At 38.6% G+C, this 20,679-nt stretch overlaps 1 protein-coding gene across 37 annotated transcripts in view; it reads left to right on the plus strand.

The window, feature by feature from the left end:
* Nrxn1 (neurexin 1) overlaps positions 1 to 7,577 on the plus strand; it is a 1,067,728-nt gene extending 1,060,151 nt beyond the window's left edge. For all 37 annotated transcript variants that reach the window (XM_037198226.1, XM_037198233.1, XM_028893236.2 and 34 more), the window contains one exon: positions 4,162 to 7,577. In XM_037198226.1, coding sequence (XP_037054121.1) covers positions 4,162 to 4,469 — 308 coding nt within the window. In that variant the 3' untranslated portion in view covers positions 4,470 to 7,577. The remainder of the gene's footprint in view (positions 1 to 4,161) is intronic.
* The last annotated feature ends 13,102 nt before the right edge of the window (positions 7,578 to 20,679 follow it).

Raw genomic sequence — 20,679 nt, forward strand, 5'->3', positions numbered from 1 at the left:
CGAATCCTTTAGAGTAAATTGCCAACTAAAGTCCATGGCCTTTGTGTTACTATCAGAATGGACACACCCTCTCTCCTCTCATGTAGAGGTACCATTTTACAGTCAATACCAGCTGACTCTGTTAGCTAATGACATGATTCTGCATGTTTTTTCTATAAAGTAGAGGACGTGGCAAGTGCATGGGGAAATTTGGGCAATATAAGAATGTATTGGTATTGTGTTTTCTTCCATCCATATAGTTCATGATTTTTTTTTAAGTTTATGAGCCAAGATAAGTGGCTTACATACTTAAGAGATTCACCTACTCATTTTTTTCCCTTTTGCTGGTCACATGGCCTTGAAGTGAAATATATATATGTTATCACTAATGTTTAAAACATTTCTGTTTCTCATCATACCTCTTCGCTTCTGTTTCATGGCTCCTTTAGTGACCACCATGAGCCTGTGGAGTTTACCAATGACACAGGCCTTCTGTGTCCCGAGGCCCAGCGTGATGAACTGGCTCTAACACTCTGCATTTATCTTACCGTCAGTGTCCATTTGGGACCATTCTAGACTTAAAACTCATCTGCATGTCGTTCTTCCTCCTTTATTCTTTTTCATTTGTTTTTTAAAAGATATTTCATCACATTCTGTGACAGAGAGAAGGAAAATGAATGAAAGGGAACTTCGGTTCATTCATAAACCTTTTACAGTGGTTTAGAAAGAATGTGTTGCTGTCATTATAATCATTAGAAATTTTGTATTTTATATTTATTATAAAGCATGAAAAATGCAAAATTCTCCAAGCCATGAAATATTTGGATTAATTATATAGTTCTCTGATTAAAATCCTTTTCTTTTATTGTATTTCATAACTAGTTAAAATATGACTGCCTTCTACTTTATGTATTTTTGAAATGCATTATATAAGAGGACATTTAGCCTGAGTATCATTTATACATTTTCTACATTCAAATTAATATGAAATTTCCTCAAGAGATTTTTTTTTTCCGGTGAGCATTAAAAAAGCATTAGTGACCATATTTTTAATTCATTTATGGATTTAAAGTTATGTAACCTGTTATCTGGGAGAGATGTCTCATTAACATATAAATACCTTTGACCTTATAACAAAAGTTAAGGGAAATATCGCTTAGCCTTCAGATTTGAAACCTAAATAGATGTAATTATTGTTTAATCAAGTAGATGTGGAAACAACTGTATAGTCTGAGCAGATATATAACAATACCTATATAAGTGACTGTTAAAATGTTAATGTGAGGGGAATGATAAGATGTTTTTTCACTGGGTTTTGATTTTAGTTTTCTGGAGAGTGTTTTATATGTTATTTAAAAATACGATATTTAAAGTCTCTTAAAGTGGATTAGGCAGAGGTATTTTTAGCTCTCATGTGACTTAGGCATTTTGGCTGGTGTTGCAGAAGAGGAAAGTACACTTCTTAAATGGGAGATGCTTATCAAAAGCTTACAGAGCAAAATTCAGAGTTTGCATTTGTCTTTATGGTCTCCTTCTAGAGCGAGCACATATCTGTTTTGAGATCTATATGCACAGTTGTTTTGAAAACTATATCAGAGATATTCAAGAAAAGTGAGATTAATAGTCTGGTATGTTCACCAGTTCCTAATTGTGCACACACACCAGTATGCATTGTTACCATAGTGAATTTAGACCTTGAATTCCTTTAGAGCCCCCAAGTTGTAATATCATAAACTAAATGACTGGGATTCCAGCTCATTGTCCCTTTATTTCCTTCTGAAAATGTGAAGTTATTGTGAAAATGTATTTCAGCATTCCATCATCAGGTGTAGGAAAAAAATGATTTAGGTAACATTTAAATACAATTGCCTTTTCAGCTCTCGAGACGCCCTGATAAAAGAGCGTTGTGCCAAAGGCACACACAGAAAGTTGTCATTTCGGGAAAGTTAGCAGCTGAGCTAATTGGCATACTTTGGCAAAGATGACTGTATTTAAACAGAAAGAGCTGCCTTTGGTGTGCCTGGTGCTGACAGGGTTACTGCAGCAGGTTTTTGAGGGGAAATTAACTCCCTGTAATCAAACACTGTGGATTATAGTCTTTGTTCCTCTCCACCTTGGCCACAGAAACAACGCCAAGCCTTTTTAGACAGCATTACAAGAACTTTTGTAAAACAAGCCATGACATAATCCGCACCGGAGGGTTTCGCCTGCTCCATACTGTAGATGCAGAATGTAGCTCCTCGCTGCTGTGAGACTGAGAATCAAGGCTTTGTAAGCAACTGTGTGGATGAGGATTCATTTGATGAAGGAAAAGAAACTAACAGCCAAAAGCCTATATTTATGCAAAAGAAATCTTAGTGATGTCTGAAAATGGGATTTCTCTTTTTAAATTTTTTATTACATTGCGTGTGTGCGTGCGTGTGTGTGTGTGTGTGTGTGTGTGTGTGTGTGTGTGTGTGTAAGTTCATGTATGTGACAGTGAGTTTATGGTGGGCAGAGGACAACCTGCAAGAGTGAGTTGTCTCCTTCTACCACATGTGGTCTGGGGATCAAACTCAGGCTGTCAGAAATACGTCTTTATCTGCTAAGAAACCTTGCCCACCTTCAAAGTGGCTTTTTAAAGCAGCACAGGGCTATTTGCTTTGGGAAATATTCCCGAGTAATTAGCGGATACCTTTGTAGACACATGCACAGTCAAATATGTATGTATGCAGATACGCTCGGTACATCTATGGAATCTTGAAATGGCTTTACAAACAGTAAACTTCTGCAAGTTGTGGTGTTCTTAACCCACGACAACAGAAAAGTTTTTCTCTGTAGGATAAGGTAAACAATGGCAGAGAGTCAAGGAAGGAAAACAAAAAGTAAAAAGCTATAGAGAAAATGGTCCAGGTTCAAGGTGGTTTTTGGTTGTTGTTTTGTTTTGTTTTGCCCTAACTTCCGGTCTTTGAAGGTAGAAAGCAGAAAGTTTTCATTATTCTCATAGCCTTACCTTCTATACATCCCAGGGGCTTTCTTTGTGTTCTGTGGACAACCTCAGTGTCTACCTAGACTTGGAGAAGATAATACACATCCTATATTACATTCTTGTGCCCAAGGGAGGACTTTGCCTCTTCTTACGTAGCTTGGGTGAGGGTTTTGTAGCTGTCACACCAGGCAAATATTCTATTCTTGTCTCTTTTATTACTATTTATTACATTATGAATTTTGTCTCAAAACAAATCTAGAATATCTTTTAAATGGAGAAAGAGTACATTCCTGCATTCCTCTCCAAAGTTCCTAAGTGCGAGTATTTATCACAGGCATGCACCACTATGCACAAGTAAGGTTTAGCTTGAAGGTCACTAGCCCACTGCCAATGTATATGTAAATGTATACTTATTGAACCAATGAATTTCCAACAGAAAAGGAAAAGAGTTGTGTTTTCATTTACAGTCATGTAACTAAAATTATACTTTATAATGCAAGTAATGAAGGCTTGAAAGATGGCTCCATGCTTAAAAAAGCATGTACCATTTTTGTAAAGGATCTGAGTTCTCTTCCTATCACTCTGGTCAGATGATTTCCACAGCTCCTTGAAAATCCAGCTCCGTGAGATCCAATGTTTCTGGCCTCTATGGTCACCAGAACTCACTTGTGCTTACCCACACACAGATAAACACACACATAATTAAAAATAAATTTTAATACATTCGAACTGTTCAAAAGGACTGGAATATTTTATTGTTTGGCACTGTGTACATCACAAGGTGGAATGAATTCTAAAGACATTCCTTGTCTAGTTGTCCTGATCAGTCAACAGTTAGCTCTAAGTATCTGGAAGCTCCAACGATTTTATTCTTAGGATGATTCCCTTCAACATGACAGCAGGGAGCAATTCTGAATCTGGCTGACATGTTGGGTTTATGGTGTCTCACCTAATGTGAAGGTGGTCCTGTAAATCTCACAGGAGCTGTGGTATTAGTGAAATTCATCTGAATTCCAGAAGAACGGAAGGATAAATGGCAGTTACTGGCTCCCTTTGGACTAAGATTGAGTCCCTAGATTATAGTGGCCTTGAGCAGGAGAGTGCTTTATTTAGTGATACAACACTTTCCCCAGCACAGCGAGTACTTAAGTTAACTTGTTTGCTGGCATCCAGGAAACTCAGTAATCACTTTGTTCTCATCCTGTTTCCTACAGCCAACCCCACCCGAGTGGGTGGCCGTGAACCATACCCAGGCTCTGCAGAGGTGATCCGGGAATCCAGCAGTACCACTGGTATGGTGGTGGGGATCGTCGCTGCTGCCGCTCTGTGCATCCTCATCCTCCTCTACGCCATGTACAAGTACAGAAACCGGGATGAAGGGTCGTACCACGTGGATGAGAGTCGAAACTACATCAGTAACTCAGCACAGTCCAATGGGGCTGTGGTCAAGGAGAAACAGCCCAGCAGCGCCAAAAGCGCCAACAAAAACAAGAAAAACAAGGATAAAGAGTATTATGTCTGATCCCAAGATTCGAGAAAGACACTTGTATAGAAATAGTCATCATTTTATCTGAGACATAATATAAACTTATTTACTTTCCTTTTTATGAAGCACACACAAAAGAAGACAGGGAATGCAATCAGGAGGGAAAACTCTTTTTAAAAAAAACAAGCAAACAAGTATCTCATGCTCTTGTTTCTCAAAAAACAAAAACAAAAAAAATGAAAGAGAGAAGAAAGGAAGGAAAAAATTCTAAAACAAAAAACAAACAAACAAAAAAAAAAAAAAACAGGGGCCAATAAATTCCCTAACATCCGCAGTGTTTTCATTTACTCTGCCTGTCTTTATGTTGCTGGAGCATTCTAAAAGACGGTGAGGACCGCACGCATTCATAAAGCAAAGGAGTATTACATCAAGGCACAACACAAAACCAACACAAAACACAACACACACAAAGAAGCTACCTATGATCCTGGATTCAGCCAAAGTGCTAGCGCTGTCCTGAGAAGCCAGTGGGTCGGAGTGCCAGAGGAGAACGTCCGTTTGTGGGACCATCTGCAGATCACGAGGAGTTGGCCAGCTGGTGCGATGGGAGCAGGGGTTGGAAGCTGCATTTGAGACAGAGTACTGGCTTTTTTGAAGACCTGTGTAGGAACGCATTCTAAAAGCCCCTTTCTGTTTGTAAGAGAATAATAAAATAAAAGTATGGAGGCCTTATTTTCAAAAAAAAAAAATGGGAAATATAAGGCACATTTTCACACTAAAATTTCAAAACGAAAACGAGAGGGCATAGATGCAATCATTGGGAAATTTTCATGCACGCTTACTATGTTATTACATATGTTTATATAAAACCCATCTCTGTGTGCTTTCTGGACTGTGATAAGTGACGTTTTATAGCCTGTTGTATAGAAAATGCAAACTATATCTCTGCTCTTCAGCCATTTTTGGTAAATTCAATGTTATAAGTGTTGCTAAGTATAGGGAGTTTTATGACATCAGAGCAACAATTATTTCAGACAGATTTTTTTGCCACCATTATAAATTGCCACAATTACTTACTTTTTTAAACAAAAATTACAGTGTAGTGTTTATTCTAAGAAAGATATGTATGAATGTATATAAAGAGACTCAGTACTTCTTTTCTTACATGTATAGCCTTCATTCTGTTACATTAAGTTTTAGTATTTGTATGAAAGGTGTGAATTAGAAGGTAAAATATATACCTAAGTATCATATAATCCTTTCTCTCCCCCAAATACTCATTTCGATATATGTTCAACATTCACAGTTAGACACACACACACACACACACACACACACACACACACACACACACACATTCAGGCAGCCATCAGATAGGATGGGACACCAAAACACACAAATACTGACAAATTGAAAAGTGCAAAGGAAGACAGTTGTGCCAAGGTATTATGACAAATGAGTGATTTGCTTCATTGAGATCCTGATTCTAGGAAACCTCAAGATCTTAGTCCATAGTAAAATGGAACCTTTTTTTTTTTTTTTAATGAAATAGAATATCACCATATACGGCTGCATAAATATGCATCACTCTACAGGCGGGTTACGAAAAAAACGTTGGTGAATTCTGGCTGCTGCAATGGAAAACTCTGTTTCCCGTACAATTATATATATATATATTCTCTGAACATGATGTGCGTGGTCAAGCTTTATGGAAAGTAAGCATTTTCTCAACTAAAAAAGTATTCTCAGTGATTTTTGATTCTGTATTACCACCCATTAAAATCAATCTCTATTTGTTGACTATTGACTAAATTTTAACTTTTCTGGTTTTACATCATTATCATTAAGCATAGTTTTAGTTTAACATACACTGTGTAGTAGTGAAGTATAGGTTATACACTTGTTTTGCACATTGTTTCAATGATGTTCATAGCAATAAATTACCAATGTGAGAAGATAATTCTAAGGCTGCAGGGTGATGCTTCTGCAAAAAATTGGTCACGTGACATAAACATCTCCCAAAAGAATGATACTAGGTTTCATAAACGAGAAGGATACCATTATAATCAGCTTTAATCAGCAAGGCAAAAAAAATGCAAAACACTTTTTGTGATAGTAAGTTGATGAAAAATATGCCAAGAAGTGGCCTGGATTTCAGACATAACAGTACCTTAGAAATATGTATATATCACAGCAAATCATGACGAACTAAAGCTGCCAAGTAATTGTGTAAGAAGCCATGAAGGCTTTTCATCACATCGAAAATAGATGGCATAAAACGAAAATTTAATACCCATTACTTCTGTTCATGGCTTCATATATTTTTAATTTGCCAGGTTAAAAAAAAACTCGCAAGTCTTTTTCCCCCCTACCCCTCTCATTCAGTCTTACTCAGGGAAAGCCAGAGAAATAAAAAGGAACATAAAATCACTAATTTAAAGCTTAAAGTATATATGCATATATACTTTAAAGTATATACATATATATGTTTGCTTTTCCATTTTATCTGTTTAACTCAAACTAATTTCATCTGGAAGGATTCTAAAAGGTGATGGAAAAATAAATTGCAGTGTTTTAAAATGGTCTATCTGGGAGATTTGCTGTTTGTCATTGATTTCATTATGTCCTCCCAGTATAAATTTAAAACTTTCATACATTGATAGAAACTGTATTTAATTTTATTGACCTCCACAAAATCTAGCAGGTTTTCCCCCCCTGAATGGAGAAGGAAAGGACAGGATTATGAGTTTTTGAAGGAGATAGACTTGAATACAATCCAAGTATCTTTATACTAAACATATCAGGGTCCGTGTGTCATTTCCAGTTCAGAGAAGATTTCACACTACCTGGCATAAACTGATTATATCTCTCGATTGTAACTTTTCTGATTGAGTATGCTTCTTTTTTATCCATGTAATGTGTTGCCTTTTTGAAAAACGATGATTACAATAATGTGTGAGGTAGTACATCCCTAAGATGTCAAAGAAAGGCCACTTTAATCATGCCCTTCTAGTGCTTTGAGTGACTGGGTATCTGAGGGGTTTGTTCTGTTTTGTTTTCTGTTGCAAGGCCAATTTATCCATTATTGGAAATGCTAAGCAAGTGGAATTTACTGTTTTGTTAATAAACTATTTCTTAATACAACTGTGGTTTATTGACTTTAAAAATTGCATTCGACACCATTTTGCCCCTAAATTGAGCCATGAGGAAAACTGCATTTGAAAGTAAATCTTATCTCCAGCCAAGCAGGGGAGGGGTGATGACTCAGGCTTTTGTGCGTTTTATTGCTCACTCAGGCCCTCTGTCTCCATACACTGAAGGTGTGGGTGCTCCATGTCACTGCCTGGAAACATACAGAACTAGCTGAGAACAGTATGAATAAATGCTGATGTCATAAATACGCTCTCTCTGGAAGTTGAAATGGAATTAAAGTTAATTACACCTGTAATTAACTATAGAATCTGTCTTATTAGCTATGATTTCCCTAATTTTCTCTCTTCTCATCTGTACTAAGAATAATATCAGTGTTATAAAGTGGTAATGATTATATGAGCTACTGTACCCAGTACAAATAAGTGCGCACAAAAGATGACTACTACGGTATTATTTTATAGTAAGTAAGGCTTTGAGAAAACATAAAATCATGTGCGAAGATTGTTATTTAAGAAACAAGCAAAAAGAAAGAGGGAAAAAAAACTTTAGCAAATCCTGACATACAGATGAAAAGACATACAAGGATTATGATTATTTTTCTTAAAACAAAGTGTCTTTATGCCAACCATATGGTCCACCACTAACTTTCAATCCTATAGCTGGTAACTGTTTAAAGACCTTGGGTTGTTTTTTTTTTAACACAACTTCCCAGCAACAACAACAAAAAAAATTTCATTTTAATAGCAATGAGTTTCAACAGAAATGCTGCCTACATTAGCAGCTATTAATATATTGTTATGTTTCAGAGCCGTGTGTCATTCCTTTAATATCAATCCATGAATTTGACATGGATAGAAGAAACAACCCATATTTCTGTAATGTTTAAATTAAAGGCTGCATGATTTAGCTTTCTTTTAAAAAATGTAGATTATTTCAAAGGTTGTGGCTGTATAAATGCTACAGTTACAGGCTGGTCTACTTTCATTTGACCTTCTATGATAAAATTGCTTGCCAAAGTGCAACTTAGAGGGGAAAGGGCTCATTCAGATTTCCATTCCAAGGGGCAGCCTATCATTGAGAAGTTAAGGCAAAAATTCAAGTTGCTAGTCACATAAAAGCCACGATCAGGAGCAATGGGAAGTAAACACATGTTGGTATTTTGTATTTACTTGCTTGCTCTTAGCTAGCTGTCTCTTCTTAAATGCTGTTCAAGATTTCCTAACAAGAGAATAGTGTCACCCACCATGAGCTGCATTGTCCTACATCAATGAACAGTCAAGACAATCCCCTACAGACTAGGCCACAGGCCAACCAAATCTAGATAATTACTTATTCAGACTCTCTTCTCAAATGATACTAGGTTGTATCAAGTTGACAGTGAAAGCTACCCAGGACATAAACCAAATATTCTTAAATTCTTGACATGTGTGGAACCTAGCACTCAATGATGGGCATCAAGGGTTATAAAATTTGTGCATATTAAAATATTCTAATTATGTGTATATGTGATACAGGTAAATATTTTCCTGGGAATAGTGTTTATCAAGTTTCCAAAGGACCCTGAAACTCCAAAACATAAAGAATCACTGAAACAGAAATTGGATATAAATAAAACTGATAAGTTTTATGCTGAAGATAAATTGTTCAGAGAGTTTTAGGAAAGCATCCAGAAGATTTCATGACTAACTTCAATAGAGTTGTGCATAGGGAGTATTCCCAATAACTAGACATTCAGTCACATATTTCTGTAGAAATTAATCTTGTCTCATTATTTACAAGTTAGCTTTTCACATATTTACTGAACACTAGTATATGCACTCATCCCATATATATCCAACTTTAGGAACAAATCCATATTCATTTAGAGATCAACTTTGCCAAGGATTGGCACATTTATTTTAGAACCTTGAAGATGGGCTACACATATCCAAGACACAGCAAGTTCCTATCCAAGTAAGGCATCTATCTTTTAACACCTGAAGGTCACTGATGTTTGAAAATGGGAGATAGACTACGCAAAACACCTAAGAGATCACCAAATAGCTTGTTATACTTAAGTACACAGGAGAAAACAACTGTTCTGAAGATTTACAAAAATGAGGCATCTTGGATTTCTTTCTGATATACCTTCCTCAAGGAGGCTTAGTTATTCCAGATCAGGTTCAATAGGTACTTCCTGTGTTTATGTTAAATACTCTTGCATTGAATGTTGTCTCTCCAAACAATACAGCAATTGAGAGGAAGAACATGAGCATTCGATGGCTTCTGATGTCTCTCATCTGAATTTCACTGCGGAAAGAAATGGTAAAGGCTTCTCCACTGAGCAAAACTTGCTCAACGATACACAAAGACCCTTCAGAAAATATGGGATATTGAAAAACAGTATCAATATAACAGTGCAGATGCCCACAAGCACTGGTTGAGTGCTTCCAGTTTGTGAGAGTTTCGATGTTTACTATTTACAACAATGCTCTTTACAGGTAGATAAAACAACCTCAATAGCAATTTTTTAAATTTCAAACAAAAAATTTAAAATAAGTTTGGGCTGAAAGTCTAGGTTTGAAGTTCCTAGCTGTAGGAACTTATACAAACTTTAGTCAGCTGCAAAGGTGAGGAAATCCAACAACCTACAGGATTTTGAAGGTTAAAAAAAAAAAAAAGAATTTAATTGTTTTAGTTTTACACAGAGTATTTGATTAAAATAGAAAGAGAAACACTGTTTAACACTCCCCCTACCCTCACCCCCAGAAACAAGGTGTCTCTGTGCAACAGCTCTGGCTGTCCTGGAACTCCCTTTGTAGACCCAGACTGGCCTCCAACTCACAGAGATCCATCCACCTGTCTCTGCCTTCTGAGTGCTGGGATTAAAGGTGTGCACTACTGTGGGATGTTCTGTATGGCAAATGTGTTGCTCTGATTGGTCAATAAATAAAATGCTGATTGGCCAGTGGCTAGGAGGAAGTATAGGTGGGACTAACAGAGAGGAGAAAAGAAAGAACAGGAAGGCAGAAGGAGTCACTGCCAGCCGCCACCCTGACAAGCAGCATGAAAAGATGCCAGTAAGCCCCGAGCCATGTGGCAAGGTATAGATTTATGGAAATGGATTAATTTAAGCTATAAGAACAGTTAGCAAGAAGCCTGCCACGGCCATACAGTCTGTAAGCAATATAAGTCTCTGTGTTTACTTGGTTGGGTCTGAGCAGCTGTGGGACTGGCGGGTGACAAAGATTTGTCCTGACTGTGGGCCAGGCAGGAAAACTCTAGCTACAGTGCCCCACCACCTCTCAGCCTCACTGCTTACCTTTTTAACAGGCAGAGCACACTAGGCAGTTAGTGGGACTATCATAAAACTGTTGATCTAAGGTTAAAATTATTTTAGGTGTATATTAATATTTCTCCCAATAAAGACAATTGTATGGCACCCCATACCAAGCATTCTTTGTCTGACCATGGCTACAGGAAGGATCGTTTCTTTGCAATGCTGTGTATTTCACTGAGGGATAGTTATACTTGTTTATATACAGCTTTGCATGGCTGTGCATTCTTTCTAGTGTTGTTTCTACCAAGCAGAATAACCCTCTCTCCCACATGCTAGCCTATCAGCTGTCACTCAGTCCTGCTTGGGCCTTCTCTCACCCCAAATTAATATTATAGCTCTTCCCTTTTACTAAAATTATAAGCATTCTAAACTTAGTGCATTCTTTTAAGTTATTGCAAATCATATTTTTACAGTTATTAAGATGTCTCAGAGGGTTAAACACTTGCTGCCAAGCCTGAAAACCTAAGTTCCATCTCTAGGACCTACATGGTAGGAGAGAAACCAAACCCCCTCCTGCCTCATCTCCACCTCATGGAAGCTGTCCTCTTATTTCCACATTCAGGCCACGCCATGGCATACCACCACCACCCCAACAACGTGCACACACACACACACACACACACACACACACACACACACACACTAAATGTAATAAGATTTTCTTAATAAATATATTTCTATTTATTTTGTGTGTGCATGGGGTAGAGCACACGGGAGATACTTTTCTCGAGTCATTTCTGGAGACTGAATTCAGGTCAGCAGGCTTGGTAAGCAGGTGCCTGTTGGCTGAGCCACCCTGCCAGTCCTTCAAACTTCATGTACTCTTAGCAACCTTCTCTTCAGCATCCTATTCTCCTCACTACCGGAGCAGAATGACCGCAATGCTCAATCGGCCAATGTACCATGCATTTCTAACCTTTCTTAATTAGAAGATTTTTCTTTCTAATAACCACGTGTAAAGTTTCCTTACTGTTTTTTAATTATATCTTCTATCTTTGAGATTAGTATAATTACATAATCTCCACTTCTCTTTTCTCCAGCCAAAGCCTTCTTACACCTTTCCCTGCTCTTTCTTCAAATCCATGGCCTCTTTTCCATTAATTATTATTACATACATACAGATGCATCTGTAGTATTCATATGATTATGTGTATGAATATGCATGTGATAGATAGACAAATGTGAAAGGATTAGGGTGGGACAGAGAGCCGGAGGAGGCCTAAACTTTATGCAAAGAACTAGAGGCAACTAAGGAAACCTTATTGTTTTAAAAATCTATATTTTTGTATGAAATACATGCACCCAACTAAATTCTGACCAAAAGAAACCTTTGTGGTTTTTTTCCCCCAAAACAAGATACTTTTAACTCATGCCTATGGGATTTGTTATTTGAATGTAGGTATGAGATTTTTTTAAACCTCAAATTTAATATCAAATTTGAATACTAGCAGTTGTAATAAATCCATATCTTTTTTTTTCATTGAATGCTCAGATACCCATGATTAGCAAATTTTATATGATCAATTGTGACAGGGCAAGACAGTGCAGAGGCTCCTCCATCTCATATTCTTGCTGCAGCCATTTTAGATTTGACTAGATTTTGACCCCCTTGATGGAAAATCCTATGGAAAATTACCCAACTCTGACCTGGGAACCTGAGGCCAAGATGCCCCACCTAATTTTTCTTGGCTTCTGTTGAACTGCCTGCTTGTGCAAACCTCCCCCTCCAGCTACCTGCTTACTTTAGCTTCCCTTAAACTTCTTGCTTGTGCAAAGCCTCCTCCTGAAGCTGCCAAGCAAGATAACAAGATGTGGTTTTTGCCTTTTAAAGCCCCTTACTCTAAATGCTCAGGGCTACTTTTGGGCCCCAAATACCTGAGTGTAGTCCCAGCTGACTGGAATAAAGACTTTCAATTGGGTATAAATTGTCTTAACAATTTTCTCTGTTGCCCCCCCCCCATAACACAATGAAAATGAAAAATGACAGAAAATACATCTCCACACACTACTTTTCAACAGCAAGCATTTCTGCTTCCCAGAGGCCCTGGAAAATATCTCGGTGATAACTGTGGTTATGTATTTGGTAGAGATTAGGCATTGTTATAAACAGTTTTTAGTATATAGAACAGACACTCCCAAACAAACAAACACTGTGCTATTTCATCTGAAATGTGGACATTGTGTGGTGCATCAGGTTGTTCATCATCCATATGAACTGGCTAGATTAATGCCTATAATCTTGCCAAGGATCTCTGTGGAACTGACCAGTTGTATCTTCAGTGTTTACCAATCCTAAAAAACCCATTTGCAATCAGGATTCAATACATTCCTCTCAGTCTGTCTGTGACTTCAGTGAGAAAAAAAAAATTAGCTTAATTGGTAATGATGTTTGTTAATCAGTACCATTAAAAAAATAAAGTAGTCTTGAGGTATTTGTTTGTTTGTTTATTTATTGGTTTTTCAAGACAGGCTTTCTCTGTGTAGTCCTGACTATCCTAGAACTTACTCTGTAGACCAAGCTGGCCTCGAACTCAGCATGCCTCTGCCTCTCTAGTGCTAGGATTAAAGGCATGCACCACCACTGCCAGGCTAAGGTATTTATTTTTAAAAACAATTTTGATTTTAATTTTAAGCTTATCACTGTAGTTATTTCAATTTTCCTGTGAGGGTTACTTTTGAAATTGGAAGAGAAATGCCTTTTTGGTTCATTGGACATCCCACCTTGCTTCCTAAAAACACTGAAAGCAACTGGAATAACTTCCCACCATCCCATTCAAGTTGTCTCAATTGTAACTGGCCTTTGCAAGAGCATTACTCTCTCAAAGAAGGGGTGTGGAAGTCATTCATCTTTGCCTGCCTTGGACATCAATTCTCGCTGGTGCTTGACTGCTCGAAGCCTGATTCAAAAGGCTGAGGATTAAGCTTGATCTTGGCCTGACTGGTCTATCTCAGATTTTCCAGTGTGCACTGGAGTGTTTTGTGTTGTTTCCAGAAGGCCACTGTGTGGTATAGTACAGATCATGCATGTGTCCCCAATGCACATCTTAAGGGTTTTGTCCCAGGCTCTGGTCACTTGGGAAGACAGTAGAACTTCCAAGAGGTGGGATCTCAGAGAAGGGAGTTGGACTATTGACAGTGCTTTGGAAGAGATTAGAGAGCTCAGTCCTTCACTTCCTCTACCTCCTGTTCTTGTCATGAAGTAATGGATCACCACAGGGCCAAAACAAGAGGAACCATGGACTGCAGCTGCAAACTGAAATAAGGCCCCCCCCCCTTTTTTTTTTACTAAGTTGATCATTTTCAGTATTTTGTCACAGCAGCAGAAAGCTGACTAGTCCACATCATAATTACCTTTTTCTTCCATTATCCAAATAAGCTTTCTCCATATGAGAATGCTCTGTAAAAAGCTGGAATGCTCTCTTAAGGAATACACAAAGAAAACCTGTAGAAATGACCTAATGAAATTAATGATACACATTTAGGCTGATTTCTTTCTTTCTTTTTTTTTTTTTTTTTTTTTTTTTTTTGAGACAGGGTTTCTCTGTGTAGCTTTGCGCCTTTCCTGGAACTCACTTGGTAGCCCAGGCTGGCCTCGAACTCACAGAGATCCGCCTGGCTCTGCCTCCCGAGTGCTGGGATTAAAGTCGAGGCTGATTTCTTTTTAAGTTACTACTATGGGCAAGACTGGCTGGTAGAGAAGTGTACCTGGCCCCTCAAATTCTTCTCAAAGGCCAGGGAAATTACTTACCCACTAATTTACTTTTTAAAATGTCTTTATCTTTGACAATTTCATATATGTATAAGAAGGAAGATCATATAGCTCCTTTAATTTCCCCTCCTACTTTCCCTATATTATTTTCAATATCCTCCCCTCCAAGATTCATGATTTCTTCCTTACTTTCTTTTCATTTTCAACTCACTAAGTCCAGTGAGTGCTGCCCATACATGCACGGGGTGCGAGGTATCCAGTAATTCTTATTAGTCCTTGGTGAACAGCTACTAGATGGGAAAGAAGTAGGAGTGATAATTAACTCCAAAGTACTTCCTGTGGCTTTGCAACCTGACTCTGTGGGCTCTGAGGTCAAGAGAAAGCCCTCAAGCAAAGAGCTGCAAATGAGTGCAGCTGTGAACCATGCAGTCCCCTGCGAGCATGAAAGGGGAGTATAGCATCTGCAGTGGGATGCCTGCAGCATCTGCTACAGGTTTTCATGCCTTTGTGACTTAGGAATTTCACTCAGCTCTCTAATGAAATCAATTTTGAACTGACTCCCACATTCTTCTAATTTATTTTCAGAAAGGTCTGTGTGTCCCCCTATGGTCCTGTGATGACTGACTTGGAAAAATGACATAGCTAGTATCTTAACATCTTTTAGTCATTTTCTACCACAAGTGAAGCAATCTAGGCATTTATTCCCCTTCTCACATTTGGTAGGGAAATGCATACATATTATACCTGTTATGTGCAGAAGTTTGACTTCAAAATGCATGTATTGGGCCAGGTATAATGGTGCATACCTTTGATTGCAGTTCTCAAGGGGCAGAGGCAGGCAGATCTTTGTGTTTGATTCATAATTATGTGGAACTGTGGCTTGCAAATATTCAAGGTCCCTGGTATGGATTTTAAGACATGGCCACTCTGGGCTTATTCAGGGGATTTTTCAAACCCTGAATATTGAGAAAGTAACTGCAATCAAATGGGCTTAGACTGGAAATACAGTCTGTTTTCGCTTGATTTTCTTCTTTTTCTTTGTTTCTGTGTGTCTTGTTATTGTCTGGGGAGACATGCTCAAATGTGTGTTAGCCTTGTTGATCCCAAATGTGGGAGAAGAAAGACCACCAACCCAAATCATCATAGTCAAATTAATTAAAGCAAGCTGTTTTATTTGTGTACACAGGCTGCCACTCCCTAAAGCAGTGTTTGAGAGGTCAGCATTGGATGGGAGGAAAACAAGGTTGTTGTAGTTCAGGGGTCAGAAGTTTCCAAATGGGAGATTAGGCAGGCAAAATAGGCAGCGGCATTATAGGAGCAGAACATAAGCATAACAAGTTAGTCATAACAACCTCCTGAAACAAAGACATGATTAGATTGTAAGATGGTCGGAACAATAGGCAGTCATAAAAAGGTAGTCATAACAAACCTTTTGAAGCAAAGGCAAGGTTGCAATATGGTTATTAACTTTCTGAAACAAAGACATGATTGCTATTCCTGAAACAGGCAGTACTGAACCATTTGTAGTCAAGGTTACAGGTGGGGCGTCACCCAATCCTTGAGAAACAGAGGTTTAGTCATAAACAGAAATGAACCTAGTTTGTCTTTACTTATAAGATGGCTTTTAAACCTAAGATGGAAGCAAGTTGGTTCTTCATTCTCCCTTGTCTTATGTGTCCCTCTCAAATTGATAGGGTCTTTGCACTCTTTATCTGGGAGGAAACAAAATTTGTAGTGCATCAAAAGTTTCATTACTAATTCATAAATTATGCCAGTTGGGTTGGCATAAATAGAACAAATACTTTAAGGCCATACAATCTTGGTATGCCAATAGTAGCCATATGTCACCTCTCCCGGGAAGTGTCCTTGAACCTAATATTCCAGCCCTTTGTTGAGGATGAGGTGGGGGTGTACTCTCCTCTGTAACTACTATCTGCTGAAATTAGGATGCCATTGTCTGGGCCCAGGAAGGCTGGAATATTAGCCAATGGCCAGGAGGGCACTAGGGCAATGGGGTATTCATCAGAAGCATCTGGTTTGCTAACACAGCTGACGAGACAGGGAGCAATCATGTCAACTGGACAGGTTTATGTCAGCTTTCAGCAACTCCAGGGCTTTCTGGTTTTGTAGGACTACCTGAGGCTGGCATTGTGTAGATCACCTTTGGAGAAGTTTGTAGTCCACAGCTGATTCCTGGATGGTGTCTACCCGATGAGTGGAACTCTGCCAAGTTAGATACAGACTAGGAACAGAAGTTAAAGAACTTTAGGGAAACTTATATTTGGAGCTTCCCCCTCAGGAACAGATAATAGGCAGGGACTTTCGGCTGTTGATTGACATGAGTGTTTATCTGGAGTCCATTTGACCCTATGAGAGGTGGATCAAAGTCTTATAATTTTTTTGACTCCCTGAAGCTTATATTACCATTGTATGTAATTTGTACTGACATCCATATTGTAGAAAAAGCAGCTAACAACAGCTGTAAAACATCTGGAGTAGATTCATGCCTTTGAGTCACAGCAGAAGCTATGGCTTTGAGTTAAAAGGTATAAATGTTTTTTTTTTTTTTTTTTTTCTGTCCAGAGGGCTGGATATATAGACTGGAAAGAAAAGTTTTTAGCATGGTGACAAGCATCTTTAAGTCTATATTTAGAAGATAACCAGAGGAAATTTAAAATCTTGAGCTGGTGACTGATAATAGCAGTCAGAGTTTTCCCACTTTATCAGAACTCCATTGATTAATGTTAAGACTTTGAACTTGAAATCTTTGTATAACAATCACATAGAGTAGTTTGTAATTATATACCTTAAGGCATTTTCTTAGCTCCTTATAACTTAACATTTGTGCAGGGCCCTGGCAGAAGGTGAGGCATGAGGCAGTTTTTCCAGTGGTTAGCATTACCACAACCCAAGTGGAGTTGTCATGGCCCATCTGTCTTCTTTGGAGACTTTAGTGTTGCCTCAAGGAGCTAGGATCTCTGTCTGTCATAGGAAGCTTTTTATATCAAACACTTTAAATGCTGTATTCAGCAGATTTCTGAAAAGTCTTGAGGGCCATCTATTAAGTATACCTGATTTTAAACAAACTATTTGCTTTTAGTTACTTGGCATAGGTTTAACCTTGGAAACATATACAGGAGACCAAAGAAAGCTTGTCTTTGTAAATGAATTACATTTGTCATGAATTTCATCATTTCTGAGGTGACTATTAATCTTCATATCTTAATTATGTTTGATGGCAGTTTGCAATAAGTTAGTAGCTTTTGTAAGATTAGAATTTTACAGTTTAAACCCTGTTAAGTTCAGCTTTAAAAAATGACAGTTCCTGAATTGAACATGTTTCAGTATCAAAATAGAACTTTAAATCCTAAATAGGGTCCACAGGGAGACTGTCAACTGTACTTTCCTGTTCCTTACACAGTGCGCCATTGCAGATCATCACAGTTTCTTATATGACTCAGTTTATCAAGATAGTTAAAGTTTAACGAAGTTGGCAAAGACAAGGAAGTTAGACATACATTCATGAATCAGTCTATGTTAGCCTGAATAGACCTTAGATAAGGAGTGCCACCCTGTAGGCTCTTTGTCAGGCTGCTTAGGTCATTGTCTTGCTGCATCATAAGAGAAATATCGCAGTTTCCAGGTTTAGTAGTTGTGGCCCTAGTTTTAGTTGGCTGGCAGCTACTCTGGATGCTTGATTCCAGGGTAGCTCTGAGCCTTTCTTGGGGTGAGCATTTAAGCATAAAAACCATCTTTTGAGTTGACATGTTTCAGTTAACAAAAACAGTCAGAAGCAGAACTACAGGTGTTAAAAAGCAAGGTTAGCAGATTTGAATATTTGCCCAGAACTATAGACAGTGATGGATTAGGTCTTTGTTTTAAGATTAGCTATGTAGCCTTCTAATTATTAACCTTGTGTTATAAGTTTCAAGTCAACTTTTGTTACAGGTTCTATAGATTTTTTACCACATCCAATAAACTTATAAATCCTGAGGTACAGAAAGCTCATATAATAGTCTTACAGAGATAAGGTTTATATCTTAGTGAAAGTTTTAGGCAAATAAACCAAAAAGTTTAATATTCTTAGCTGCTATGCCTGGCTTTTTATTTTTTTTCCTGCCACCAAGTCAAGTTGCTTGCCTGACATAGCACTGAAACTTTTCAACTCCTGAGCCAGCTTTTCAATACAACAGAACAACATAAAACAGTATTTCAACATCACCCACACTCCAAAGACATTTGAATCCCTGATAAACTGAATCTTATGACCAGAAAGCTAAGAGATGAGGAATTCTGAGTCTTGGCTATCAAAGCAGCCATCACAAGTCACATCAGTGAACTGGAGCCTGAATAGGGGTCGTGCACAAAGGGTGTGCACAGGGCAGCATGCTGGGTGAGTGGGGGTGCTTCCTGCATTGCCCCAGCCTGGCAGCGTGGGAGTGGTGGCAGCTAGAGCTTAGTCTGGCTCCCAAGTCAACCTGTAACTGGAACAGAAACATGCACAAGAGATGGAGAGAGTGAAAATGAAACCAGTACCTAGGCACTTTCTGGGTGGAATACACAAAGACAAGCAAAATATGAGACAAGACACAGAGCTAAATAACAGCAGGGACTATGACAGCAACAATTGGGGTCATTCACAGGTTCACCAGTTTGACCAAATTTTCTTAACAAATAGGAGGCTTTTTTCAGTTGCCTCCCTGAACAAGCCAGTTGCTGGAAACCCACCAGAGGCTCCTTAAGTGCCAGGTTTCCTTGATTCAGCTGGGCTGGGCCTTTCCAAGTCCATCTTGGCTGACAGCTCCAAACCCTGGGCTTGGCCCCCGGTGTGGTGGGATAGCCTCGGGGCTACTTGTTTCCATTGTGCAGCCTGGGCATTGAAACCCTGCCGTGGGCACTCGGGTGCACGGCCTCTGGCTTTTTCAGCCTCCAGCACCACCAGGGCATCATCACCACCCCAAGGCAGGTCAGAAAAAGAACTGGTGGCTCTGGCCAAACTCTCACTTAACCAGAAATAACCAGATGACTGTGGGACATTCCCCTTTGACCTGGATGGGGGAATGTTGGATCTCATCAGACACCTCCGCCCCATCATATCCCCAGATTGGGATCCCACAGAATAGAATCAGAAGAGATGTCACAGAAAGAGTTAAAAAGTTTCTATGATTTACCAGAGGAGATCTTCATAAAAAAGAAAATAGTGCTTGCTGTTTTCCTTCTTTTTTTCCTTTTCTCTTTCTTTCTTTTCTTTCTTTTCTTTCTTTCTTTCTTTCTTTCTTTCTTTCTTTCTTTCTTTCTTTCTTTCTTTTTTTAATGTGACCTCTAGCTCAGGCAGTTTGAGGAACTGAAGGTGGCCTTGGGGCCTGGGAACATCTCCATGGCTTCATGAGGGAGAAACTGCAGAACTGGAGGGCCAGAGGGAAGGATCCAGCTTCTGAATTTCTAAATTTGAGTTGGGGTTCTGATCTCGCTGGAGAACTCCAAATATTAATCCCAAATATGGGAGGAGAAAGACCACTGACCCAAATCATCATGAGCAAATTAATTAGAGCAAGCAATTAATTAAAGCAAGCTATTTTATTTGTGTACATGGGCTGCCTCCCCCTAAGGCAGGGTTTGAGAGGTCAGCCTTGGATGTAAGGAAGACAAGGCTTTTATAGATTGGGGTAGGGAGTATCTGAATGGGGGATTTGGTGGACAAAATAGATAAGGTTACAGGAACAGAACATAAGCATGATGAGTTAGCCATAACAACCTCCTGAAACAAAGACATGATTGCAAGGTGTTTGAGACAAGTTGTAGTCATAGCAAGTTTGCCATAACAACCTATTTGAAACAAGATGGTTATTAACTTTTTGAAACAAAGACATGATTGCTACTCCTAGAACAAGCAGTACACAACTATTTGTAGTTAGGTTTACAAGTGGGGCATAGACTATTCTTGAGAAAGTTTCTTGAGAAGTTTAGTCAAAAACAGCAGTGAACCTAGTTTGTCTTTACTCTAAGATGGCTTTTAAGCCTAAAATGGAGGCAGGCTGATTCTTCAGCCCCAGACAGGGAACTGA

The sequence above is a fragment of the Peromyscus leucopus genome, chromosome 22 (genome assembly GCF_004664715.2).
Source record: "Peromyscus leucopus breed LL Stock chromosome 22, UCI_PerLeu_2.1, whole genome shotgun sequence".
Lineage (NCBI taxonomy): Eukaryota > Metazoa > Chordata > Mammalia > Rodentia > Cricetidae > Peromyscus > Peromyscus leucopus.